This window comes from Pituophis catenifer, unplaced genomic scaffold (genome assembly GCF_029215685.1).
Source record: "Pituophis catenifer annectens isolate HBS135680 unplaced genomic scaffold, rPitCat1.0.hap2 SCAF_5, whole genome shotgun sequence".
Taxonomy (NCBI): domain Eukaryota; kingdom Metazoa; phylum Chordata; class Lepidosauria; order Squamata; family Colubridae; genus Pituophis; species Pituophis catenifer.
Window position 1 is genome coordinate 16,109,990 of NW_027256885.1, and position 12,959 is coordinate 16,122,948.

At 40.5% G+C, this 12,959-nt stretch overlaps 1 protein-coding gene across 1 annotated transcript in view; it reads left to right on the forward strand.

Moving 5' to 3' along the window:
- LOC139317579 (vomeronasal type-2 receptor 26-like) overlaps window positions 1-6,927 on the forward strand; it is a 33,076-nt gene extending 26,149 nt beyond the window's left edge. The window contains exon 6 of the mRNA XM_070944674.1: window positions 6,026-6,927. Within this exon, the coding sequence (XP_070800775.1) occupies window positions 6,026-6,927 (902 nt within the window). The remainder of the gene's footprint in view (window positions 1-6,025) is intronic.
- The last annotated feature ends 6,032 nt before the right edge of the window (window positions 6,928-12,959 follow it).

The following is a 12,959-nucleotide window of genomic DNA, read 5'->3' on the forward strand; positions in this document are numbered from 1 at the left end:
ATCATGAGATATTTTACATTCATCATTGTCACTGTTGCTAATATTTTCATTATCTACTTCAATACAATCTTCCATATTTGAATCAATGTTATGCAACCATTTTTCCTTTGTTATCAGATAAGGTAGGCCTCCTTTAATCATCACAGTGCCTATATTTATCTTATTCTTCTCCAAAGTCGCTTTTCCTTTAGAAAAAACAATGTTAATGTCAGAATCTCTACTTAGTTTTATGGCACTTAGTATGTTATGAGGTATTTCAGGTATTAACAATACCCCCTCTATTTTTCCTAGACCAGGCAGGGTTACATTCCCTCTACCTAATACTTGAACCTTTTCTTGGTTAGCTACCTTTATTACAAATTTATCTTCTATAAATGAAGACAATATATTTTTGTTATTAGTGGTGTGATTAGTTGCTCCAGAATCAATAAGCCAATTATTGTTCTCATTTTGCTGTATGTTAGTGTTGTCTTGTTTATTTAATCCATTTAGTGAACCAGATTTTCTATCCTTTGAATTATCTCTGCCCCCTCTATTCTCTTTGTAATTTGGTGGGCTTCTATATCTATGTCTATTTATGGAAGACTGTCTATAATTGTATTTGTTTCTATATTCTGACCTATGTCTTTCTTTTGAAATCTTGGGGCAATCTCTCCTATTGTGTTCCCTGGATCCACAGTTATGACATTTAAATGTTTCATTATATTTTTCTTGGAAAGCTACTTTCCTATATGGTTTGTGTTCTATGTGATTGTTAGAACGATTCCTTCTTGAATTGTCTTCTGCTATTAACTTATTGGATAGACTTTCTATGGATAAGTATCCTAGATTGATTGTGTCTAAATGTGTTATATAATTGTCCCATGATGGATCAAGTGAGTTGATAATAACACTTTTCATTGTTTGGTCTGAAATCACCTCCCCCCTCAAATGCAGCTCAGCTCTTATTTTGTTTAAAGATATTAAGTGCTCACTTATGGAAACCCCTGGTTTTATCCTAGATGAAAAGAAATCTTTAGACATCCTTGTGGTGGTAGCTACACTGTCACTGTGAAACAAATTAAACATGCATTGAATAATTTCTGAAACAGTCAGATTTGGCTTAATGCTGTGATACATTGCAGGAGACACACTAGATATTAATAAGAAAAATGCTCTATGGTGTAAACAATCTATTTTTAGAGTCCAAGGTCTTTTTGGGGGACTAGTGATAAAAAACAGTAAGTTTTCCTTCATAAAGACAACCTGGAGCTGTTGATACCATTCTTGCAAATTAATGCCATCTACCCTTAGCTTTGGGAAGTCACTGGGTAAATTTCCGACATTATTAGGTCCATTACTTACAACCTGAGGTAGTCCGTGGTCTCGTAAATGCAGAAAGTTACAAAACGGCATGGGGATGCTCGCAACGAGCCTGCACGGTCTCCTCGCCAGTTCATGTCTTCCCGGGCCGTCTGCGTAGTCTTGCGCATGCGCGTTGTCCATTTCTTCCTTGGAGTCGTCGTGAAAGGTTCTCCTCACCGCGGCTCGCTCGTTCCGCTCCTCCTCAGATGAATCGGTCTCTGGTTCGATTTTGGGAGTCCTGACGACGGCGGCTGTTCTTCCTTTTCTTCTGAGGGCGTTGGTGCTTGCTTCGGTCTGTGGCGTGGGGCGGTATCGGCAGGGCTCTCTGGGTTCGGGCGTCGGCGCTCTCGTAGTCAGGATGGGAGCGGGCAGGTCTTGAGGCATTGGCTTGCTCGCTCGCTTCTTCGTTAGCTTTTTAGTAATTTTTAGTTTTGGCCCAAATGCAGCAAAAAGCGTTTTCATTGCTGATTTTATTTGGTAGTTTGTTGAATCTCCTTCACTTTCTGATTCTGATTCTTCTGAGGAGTTTGAATCTTCTTTTTTATTTTCGTTGTCTGATAACGTTTTTCGCGCCAGAAATTTTGAATTGAGCTTTTTGATTGGCTCTGCTTCGCTCACCTTGGAGGCCTGTTGAAACCAAGATGGCTGCCATTCAAAATTTCACGCTGGATCACCGTTTTTCTTCTTCACAATATTTTTTTCTGCAGTCATATCACTCACTTTTTTTGGGTCTTTAGACTTTTCATTAGTGATGTTTTTCTCTCTCGCTGCTCCGCTGTTCTTCAGCATATCTTGGAGGTTCGCGATGAGGCTTTCATCGTTCTTCTGGCTCTTTAATAGTTTTAATATTTCTGACCTGAGTTCGTTATTCTCTATTTCGATTTCCTCCTGGTCATCATTTTCATCTATAATTTCTTCGTCTTCAGTGGTGTATTCTTCGGATTCTCTCGAAATTGCGTTTGTGGATTCGTTGATTATTTCTTGTTCTGTTTCCATTTCTTTGCTGTATGCCCTGGTGTTGGGCCTATCTTTCTTAGACATTTTTAAGTTTTTATTGAGTCAATTAACCATCCTCTGCTACCAGCTTGTTGCAATATTTTCAGGATCAGACTCAATAAGATTAGTGAGAGTTAGAGGTTTGAATATATTTTCTTTTATTTACAGCAGGCATTCTATATTCACTGAATATTCACAGATAGAAGCAAGGAAAAAGATGCAGACAGCTCCTTATATATACAATGGGAGGAGCTAGATGTGGGAGTGGTGAATTATGAATACATTAAGGAGTGAAGAATAAATTAACCCCTGATACCCCGTTCATATACTATTTACACATTGGAGAATAAGGCATTTACATCTGACATAGGGTTTCCTGACTAAGCAGGGGGTTGGACTAGAAGACCTCCAAAGTCTGTAATTTTATTCTATTCTCTTGTTTCTCAATTTTATAGCAATAATCCAGCCCCCTGCTCAAACAGAAGAACCTATACCATTTCAGATAAGTGACTGTCCAGTCTCTTCTTAAAAACCTCCAGTGATGGAATGCCCATGATTTCTAAAGGCAACTTATGTCCCACTGGTTAATTGTCCTCAATTAGGAAGTTTCTCCACAATTCCAGGTAGTTTCTCTCCTTGATTCGTTTCCATTCATTGTTTCTTGTTCTGCCCTCTGATGCTTTGGAAAATAAATTGACTCCATCCTCTTTGTGGCGGCCTCTCAAATAATGGAATACTGCTATCATGTGTCATCATCCCCCCCAATCCTTCTTTTCTGTAGACTAGCTACAGGTGAAACTCGAAAAATTAGAATATCGTGCAAAAATTCATTTATTTCAGTAATACAACTTAAAAGGTGAAACTAATATATGAGATAGACTCATTACATGCAAAGCGAGATAGTTCAAGCCTTGATTTGTCATACTTTTGATGATTATGGCTTACAGCTCATGAAAACCCCAAATTCACAATCTCAGAAAATTAGAATATTGTGAAAAGGTTCAATATTCTAGGCTCAAAGTGTCCCACTCTAATCAGCTAATTAAGCCATAACACCTGCAAAGGGTTCCTGAGCCTTTAAATGGTCTCTCAGTCTGGTTCAGTAAGAATCACAATCATGGGAAAGACTGCTGACCTGACAGTTGTGCAGAAAACCATCATTGACACCCTCCATAAGGAGGGAAAGCCTCAAAAGGTAATTGCAAAAGAAGTTGGATGTTCCCAAAGTGCTGTATCAAAGCACATTAATAGAAAGTTATGTGGAAGGGAAAAGTGTGGAAGAAAAAGGTGCACAAGCAGCAGGGATAACCGCAGTCTGGAGAGGATTGTCAGGAAAAGGCCATTCAAAAGTGTTGGGGACTTTCACAAGGAGTGGACAGAGGCTGGAGTCAGTGCATCAAGAGCCACCACACACAGACGGATCCTGGACATGGGCTTCAAATGTCGTATTCCTCTTGTCAAGCCGCTCCTGAACAACAAACAACGTCAGAAGCGTCTTACCTGGGCTAAAGACAAAAAGAACTGGTCTGTTGCTCAGTGGTCCAAAGTCCTCTTTTCTGATGAGAGCAACTTTTGCATCTCATTTGGAAACCAAGGACCCAGAGTCTGGAGGAAGAATGGAGAGGCACACACTGCAAGATGCTTGAAGTCCAGTGTGAAGTTTCCACAGTCTGTGTTGATTTGGGGAGCCATGTCATCTGCTGGTGTTGGTCCACTGTGCTTCATTAAGTCCAGGGTCAATGCAGCCGTCTACCAGGAGATTTTGGAGCACTTCATGCTTCCTTCCGCAGACGAGCTTTATGGGGATGCTGACTTCATTTTCCAGCAGGACCTGGCACCTGCCCACACTGCCAAAAGTACCAAAACCTGGTTCAATGACCATGGGATTACTGTGCTTGATTGGCCAGCAAACTCGCCTGACCTGAACCCCATAGAGAATCTATGGGGCATTGCCAAGATGAGAGATGAAAGATGAGAGACATGAGACCGAACAATGCAGAAGAGCTGAAGGCAGCTATTGAAGCATCCTGGTCTTCCATAACACCTCAGCAGTGCCACAGGCTGATAGCATCCATGCCACGCCGCATTGAGGCAGTAATTGATGCAAAAGGGGCCCAAACCAAGTACTGAGTACATATGCATGCTTATACTTTTCAGAGGTCCGATATTGTTCTATGTACAATCCTTGTTTTATTGATTTCATGTAATATTCTAATTTTCTGAGATTGTGAATTTGGGGTTTTCATGAGCTGTAAGCCATAATCATCAAAATTATGACAAATCAAGGCTTGAACTATTTTGCTTTGCATGTAATGAGTCTATCTCATATATTAGTTTCACCTTTTAAGTTGTATTACTGAAATAAATGAATTTTTGCACGATATTCTAATTTTTCGAGTTTCACCTGTAAACCCAAATCCTACAACCATTCATCATATGTTTTACGAAGTCTCCAGGACTTTAATCATCTTAATTGATAAACAACCGTGATACTAACTTAACATTTGCAGTGATTTACTTGTCAACCATGGCTAGAAAGCAGTGGTGGGTTGCCCCTGGTTCGGACCGGTTCGCATGAACCGGTAGTAAAACCAGCGGGAGAGTATGCCCACTGACCCCAACATCATCAGGAAGTTTCTGTGCTTGCACAGAAGTAAAGGTAAGTAGATACCCCCCTGCTAGAAAGGTCATAAAATTGAGCAAAACTACCTTAAGAAATGTCTCCCGTAGCAACAAAAATGTTGGGCTCAATTGTGGTCATAAGCCAAGGACAACCTGTATATACAAGTTTATCAATCCAGCTAGTTTATCCCCAAGAGGTAACACTGCTGGGCTTCATTTTCAGACATTGAGTAGTTGTAGTAATGCTAATGTTGTCTAATGTTTTCACTAGGACAGGCAACCCTTTTTTGAGGAGGGGGCAATTTGTCCCTATGAAGCCCTTTGAGGACAACAGTGGTGATTTAATTGCTAGGCTGCTGAGAAAAAATAAAGCACATTTGAAGCTACCTCAAATACTTCTTGGTAAAAAGTTTTTGGACTTTTCTGCAGGCATAACAACATCTTGTGGCTGTTTATTTTTCATATTGTCATATAAGAATTTGGATATAGAATGCATCGGTGCTTTCTAAGTTGCACATCTTTAATGGATGGGATCCTTCAAGAAGCGGCAATGTTTTAATTAGTCTTCTACTTATATGAAATCCAAAGCAGTCCATGTTATGTTTGATGTCTCTGAGTGAGACATCCAGCTGGCTTTCTGTCTAAGCTTTTTCACTTCTCATCCAAGAAGCTGAAGAAGAGCTGAAGAAGCTTCCTGGGTGAGAAGCAAAGCATCTTCAAAGAAAAACCAGAAAGCCCAGTTCCCTCTTGAAAAAGCACTTTTGGGTCTTCTACTTATTTGAAATCCAGAGTAGTCCATGTTATTTTTGGTGCCCCTGAGTGAAGGTCACCCAGCTGACTTTCTGTCTAAGGTGTGAGTAGAACTCACAATCTTTTGGTTTCTTGCTGAATGTCATATTCATGAGGTCAAATTGATGCATATATTTATACACATGCATATGTATCGGTACACATAAACATACATAGGATGTTACAACAACTCTGCTTGGGAGACAAAATGCTATACACAAATTGACCTGAAATCTATCCTTCTTTCCTTCCTTTCTGTCTATCTGTCTTAAAGATATGGAAAAATGCTTCAAATGTCCAGAAGACCAATACCCAACCAAAGGAAAAGATGACTGCATCCACAAAATTGTAACATACCTTTCTTACAAGGAACTTCTAGGGTATACTTTGGCCTCCATTTCTATTTCATTGTCTTTGATCACTGCTCTCATATTAGGAATATTTCTTAAGCACAGAGATACCCCTCTGGTCAAAGCCAACAACCAGGACCTCACCTACATTCTCCTTATCTCCCTCCACTTCTGCTTCCTGTGTCCTCTCCTGTTCATTGGTCAACCCAATGAAGTCACTTGCCTTCTCCGACAACCAACCTTTGGCATCATCATCTCCATGGCTGTTTCTTGCATCTTGGCCAAAACCCTCACTGTGGTTGTAGCCTTCATGGCTACCAGGCCAGATTCCAACATGAAGAAGTGGGTGGGAAAAAGGATGGCAACCTCCATTGTCCTTTTCTTCTCTCTCATTCAAGTTGACCTTTGCGCCCTCTGGCTAGTATCTTCCCCTCCATTCCCACAGTTGAACATGCATTCTGTGACCGAGGCCATCATCAATGAATGTAACGAAGGCTCTACGGTCATGTTCTCCTGTGTCCTAGGCTACATGGGCTTCCTGGCTCTTGCCAGCTTCTTTGTGGCCTTCTGTGCTCGCAGATTACTGGACAGCTTCAATGAAGCCAAATTCATTACCTTTAGCATGCTGGTATTTTGCAGTGTTTGGGTGCTATTTGTTCCAACTTACCTGAGCTCCACAGGAAAAGCCTTGTTGGCTGTGGAGATCTTCTCCATCTTAGCTTCTAGTGCTGGATTACTGGGATGTATCTTTTTCCCTAAATGCTATATCATTCTGTTGAGACCTGAGATGAATACCAAGGATCAGCTAGTAAGAAGAAAGAACTGAAGAATTCAATTCCTTTACTTTCGGATACAATGGTGACTAGTATGTGTAAGATTTTGGGATCAAAAAGTCACTGTAATGCCATTATATTTCCTAATATTATTCAATTTCTTTATCAATGTTTATGAGCTGAATATCAAAGTGAAGATAAAAAGAATAAAGAGTTAAAATATTAGATATCTTTCTGGTGCAATGTTTATTAGTATGAGTAAGATTTGGGGATTCAAACATCAATTATCATCAATTCTGTTTGCCTAATATTATTATTTTTTTAAAAAAAAGTTTTTTTTTTATCTTTTTAAACAAAAACAACATAAAAACATCATCCTTCCATACAATCACAGACAGTGTTTCGATCGGTTAAAATCATGTCGTGCTATCAAAATTTTCAAAATTTCAATTATGACAAATGTTCTTTCCTCTAACAAAAAACAAGTGTTTACACATTTTACCCAAATTTCATTTCATATGTAATATTTCATCTCCATTCTTTATTATCTATCCATTGATAAAATAGCTCCCATATCAAATAATATTGTTTATCTTCCTGTTCTCTTATTTCAAATGTCAATCTACTCATTTCAGCACAGTCCAGCATTTTCTTAATAATTTCTTCATCAGTAATTATCTTCTCTCCTTTCCAATTTTTTGCAAATACAATTCTAGCTGCTGTTAAGATATTCACAATTAAATATTGCAATTCTTTATTAAATGTCTCTGGTAAGATCCCTAATAAAAATGTCTCTGGTTTAAAGTCAATATGTCTCTTTGTCATTTTTTCCAACCACGTGTGTATCTTAGTCCAAAATCTCCTTGCTTCTACGCACGTCCACCACATATGGTAATAGGATCCTGGGGTCTGATGACACTTCCAGCACTTCTCTGATTTGTTCTTGAACATTCTGGCTATCCTTATCGGGGGTAAATGTCACCTGTAAAACATCTTATACAAATTCTCCTTATATGCTGTAGACATTGTCATTTTATAATTATGTGACCACAATTTTTGCCATTTCTCTAAATCAATACCATAACCAAAAATTTTCCCCCACGCTATCATTGATTCTTTAACTTGTTCTTCTTCCAATTTTACCTCTAACAAATATCCATATAACTTTTTAATTACATGGTCATCAGAGCCCATTAATATCTTATCTAAAATAGTCAAAACATTATAAAAACCTTCTTGTTTAAGATCTTCTCGATATCTAGAAAATATTTGCATATATGAAAACCAATCCATCTTGAATCCCTGATCCTCTAAATCTTGTTTTAATTTAAGTTCACCCTTTTCATTCAATAGTTCACTCTATCTAACAATTTGTTCCCCTTTAAATATCACTGGATAAGAAAAAGCTTCAATTGTTGATACCCAGACTGGAATCTTCAAGTAATGATACTTTTTAATCCTCTCCCAATTCAAAAATAAAGCTTCACGTATCTGATGTCTTCTGAAATACCCCTGTATTTTAGTTCCTTTGTACCATAAAAAGGCATGCCACCCCATCAACAAATCATGTCCCTCCAAATTCAATAATCTAGTATTTCTCAAAGTTATCCATTCTTTAATCCACATTAAACTAGCTGCTTGGTAATATAATTCAAAGTTGGGTAGACCAAAACCACCCCTCATTTTAGCGTTTTGTAACTAATGTAATGAAGCGGGCTCTGATAGATGACCACTGGATAACTTTCTATTCACTCTATTCTAATAAGCAATGCATCCGGTTGGAAAAAGTACAAACTCAGCCAAAATCCTTTTGGTTCCTCTAGGAGGCCTCTAAGTTGTCAGAAGAAAGGAACATTCTAATGACATACAGCTTAAAGGTTGGTTAGGTCAAGGGGATCCACATGAGTTAAAAGTTGTCTATCATCAAAAGATGATTTGAATCTATGCTTCAGTAATCTACAAAAAGAATTATGACTGTTTTGCAAAGAAACTCTGTAATTAGGAAATGTCAATTAAAAATGATAAATGTATATGACCATATGAATTGCTGAGTTAACAGAATCCTTTGTCTAGAAGGGTATAAAACCATTGTACCTAATTTCTGTCTTTGTTCAACGCTTCATGTACAGAGCCTTGAACCTATTGCGCAATATATAAATTTGTCTCTGATTAACCCAAAGGTTCTGTTTGTCTTATTAAATCCACAACATAACAGCTTAAATTTTATTCTTGCCTTCTTTCCCTGCCAAATGTATTTCAACACCATTTTATTCAAATCCACAAAAAGAATCCTTACCCAGCTTTATTGGAATTGTCTGAAAAAGATACAAAATTCTAGGTAAAATATTCATCTTAATAGTTGCAATCCTACCAATCAGAGATAGCTGCAAACTTCCCCATTTCACCAAATCCTGTCCTATCTGTTGCTTAAGCTTATTATAATTATTTTCTTTAAGTGAACTACACCTCGTTGTCAATTGTATCCCCAAATATTTTACCTTATTTGTGACCTTGCCTAATATTATTTAGCTTCTTTATCAAGAAGAATATACAATGCATTGAAACCTCTCCTCGGAGGCAGTCCAGTTTTATCAAAACCTTGGCATTCTGACTTCAAGGAGTTCTAAGGCATTTTTCACGTGTTTGTGGATTTGCTTTATCAATAACCCCAAGGTAAGTCCTGTCTGGACATTCTCAGATGACCTGGGAAGATCTGTGAGCCTTCATATGAATATGGCTGCCTACGCTTGCTTTACAAAATGCCTCTTCAAATGTTTCTCCTGGTTTTTCTCCAGTTTTTCCTTTTATTGGCATCAATGCATTCTTAGGGTTATGCTCATTCAAATCAGTTTGCTTCAGAGCTCCCCATCCTCTGAGTAACAATAACCAAATTTGGGCCTTTTCCAGCATTTTTTGGCCCTTTTTTGAGGCTTTTTTCAGCCCATTTTTGAGACTTTTTTCAGCCCTTATCCAGCCTTTTTTCAGCCCATTTTCAACCTTTTTTTGCCCCTTTTTGAGGCTTTTTTCAGCCCATTTTTGAGGCTTTTTGGGCCTGTTTTGGAGGCTCTTTTCAGCCCATTTTTCAGCCTTTTTCGGCCCGTTTTTGAGGCTTTTTTCCACTGATTTTTGAGGCTTTTGGCCCATTTTCAAGGCTACTTTCTGCCCATTTTCAAGGCTTTCTTCAGCCCATTTTCAAGCCTTTTTCCAGATGAATTTTGGGGCTTTTTTCAAACCATTTTTGAGGCTTTTTTCAGCCCGTTTTCAAGGCTTTTTTTTTTTTGCACTTTTTTAAATAGAAAAACTGGGTTGAAAAAAGCCCCCAAAACAGGCCAAAAAAGGGTCTGTAAAAGGCCCCAAAAGGCCTGAAAATGGTCAAAAAAAGGCCCAAAAATGGGGCGTGCAGAGGCCAAAAAATGGTCGGTGGGTGGGCATGGCTTCCACAATATTCGGTCTATAAGACACACAGACATTTCCCCACCCCCCATCCCTATTTTGGGAGACAAAACAGTGACCTTATAGTCCGAAAAATATGGTAATAGTTGTTATAAGGCCCAAAGTGATGCCATATGGTGAGAAGCAGAAGGCTGAAAGTGGCATAGAAAAACTCCAGAGAAAGTGATGTACATGCACAAAAGCACACTGAAATTATCTGAAATGACAGGCAAGAGCAATAAGTCCCTTTTAAGAGTTAATCAGAATAAATAAAATGACACCCGAGTTGATGTGTGTTAGAGAGTCGCTGATATAGCAATAGCAAAGGCTATTATACCTTACATACCACTCCATAGTGTGTTACATTACTGTAAGAGTGGTTTACAATGTCAGCATTTTGCCCCAAACAATCTGGGTCCTCATTTTATCGGCCTTGGAAGGATGGGTCAACCTTGTGTCAACCAGGATCAAACCTCTGACTGTGGCCACAGTTAGCCTGAAATTCTGTATTCTAAGCATTGCATTGCCAAGCAATGATTGAACATGAAGGATTTGCTGGAAAGCCATATCCATGTACATAATCATCTTTTCCAACCTCTCTTGCAATTAGTATATGTGGTACCTTGCTCAATAGTAGTAACTGTGAGAGGGATCTTGGAGCCCTAGGGGACAACCATTTATATAGGAGCCAGCCGTGTGCTGCAGCTGCCAAAAAAGCCAACACAGTTCTAGGCTGCATAAACAGAGGGATAGAATCAAGATCACCTGAAGTGTTAATACCATTTTATAAGGCCTTGGTAAGACCACCCCTGGAATACTGCATCCAGGGGTCCTATAAGATTATAGGACTTGAATCTGAGACTCTTGGTTTCTAATCTGAGTCACGGAGTCATGGAGACAAATTTGCAACCTGGCTCCCGGCTGCCTGTGCTCCCCTGGGTCCTAGAGCCCTTCACCACCACCTAAGGTTGTTTGTCGCCTCGTTGCCTCAGCTCTACCAGGGTGGGCTAGCTAAGGCAGCTCAGGAAGGAAGAAGCCAACATCCGGAACAACCGTAAACTGGATGACCCTTAATCTATGGACAAACTCAGTTGTGGTTTACTTGAAGAGTGAGTCAGAAATTTTAGGATTTGAAACACTGCTAATTAAGCTGAAGGTAGACGCAGAGAAACCCACTAAGTTTATCAGCATTCTTTGTAGTGGGAGTTCCTTCTGGGAAAATTTTCAGGCAAATTGTCTTTTAATCTTCACTTTCCATGCCACTGATAAAATAGCTATCCTGGGCTAGAGGTTGTCTTTAGAAAGAACTAGGATTTATTCCCATGTAAACATTTTTAAATAGGGCCAAGTTGTGGCCCCTTAGACTGTCTTAGTGGAGAGGAAAGCAGGACTTCAACCAGGAGGACAATCTGAAGAAAAAAACCGGAAGCCTCCGTGAAATGCACCGGGCCTCCCAAGGAAAGATGGTGGAGTGGCCGTCGGCTTGTGGAAATGATTGGACAGGGCTAAGGCTCAGTAACAGGAGGACATTCATTGTTTGCTGGGATACCTCAATATGTGGCTCCTCACAAGCCATCAGTAGAGTCCCTAGAGCACTCCCAGACTTGCTTCAATTTTATTCGACATCTTTGAAGCTTAGACCATTTTTGAAGTTGCTCGATATATTAATTTTACCTTGGGGACGGTGCGTATGTGTGTATGTGTGAGTGTGTTTGGGATGGATTGAAAGTTAAATTATTTTTAGAATGGAAGGAGTGGGTTTGGAGTGGCTGGAATTAGGGAGAATGAAGGAGCCGGGGGCAGGGAATGGAGTCCCCTCTGCTGAGTGTGCAAGCAGAAGCAGATGGGGGCTCAGATATGACTCCCGGTTTGGTACGAGTGGGATGCCTTGCCTGTCGGGGAGGAGGGAGGCCGCTGAGGTGGGGAAGGGGATCCCTGGGGGGATGGAGAGCCGGAATATTGTGGTTATGACTGAGAGGTAGATATGGGGGGAGCCAAGGGGTAGGCCGCTCTCAGGGAACTAGGACTTGCTGCCTCAAAATGATTACTTGTTCCGGCCCCTCTGGTTTTGGTTCATCGGACTCACCTCGTATACCTGGCAACTTGGGATGTCAGGGCCCTGGCTTCAGGCTGCTGCCGTTTAATGTCAGGTCTGTTGTTAACAAGGCCCCCCTCGTTCGGGACTTAATCCTGGAGGAGGGGGCTGACCTGGCATGTATAACTGAAACCTGGCTGGGCCAGGAGGGTGGGGTTCCCCTCTCAGAGATGTGTCCAGATGGGTTTCAGATATTGCATCAGCCACGACTCCAGGGAAGGGGTGGAGGAGCGGCAGCTATTGTCCAGAAGAGCCTTTGTGCTCGCAGGATCCCTGCCCCGGAGATTGTGTGAGTCTCTCCTCTTGAGGTTGGACTCAAGGGTCCAGTTGGGCTTGTTGTTGACATACCTGCCTCCCAGCTGCATGACAACAGCCCTGCCTGTGCTGCTAGAGGCAGTAGCCGGGTTGGCGGTGGAGTTCCCCAGGCTTATGGTACTGGGGGACTTCAACCTACCGTCACTTGGTGAATCCTCCGACGGCGCTCAGGAGTTCATGGCTTCCATGACAACCATGGACCTGACCCAAATACTTCAGGGTCTGACCCATGAGGGGGGACAC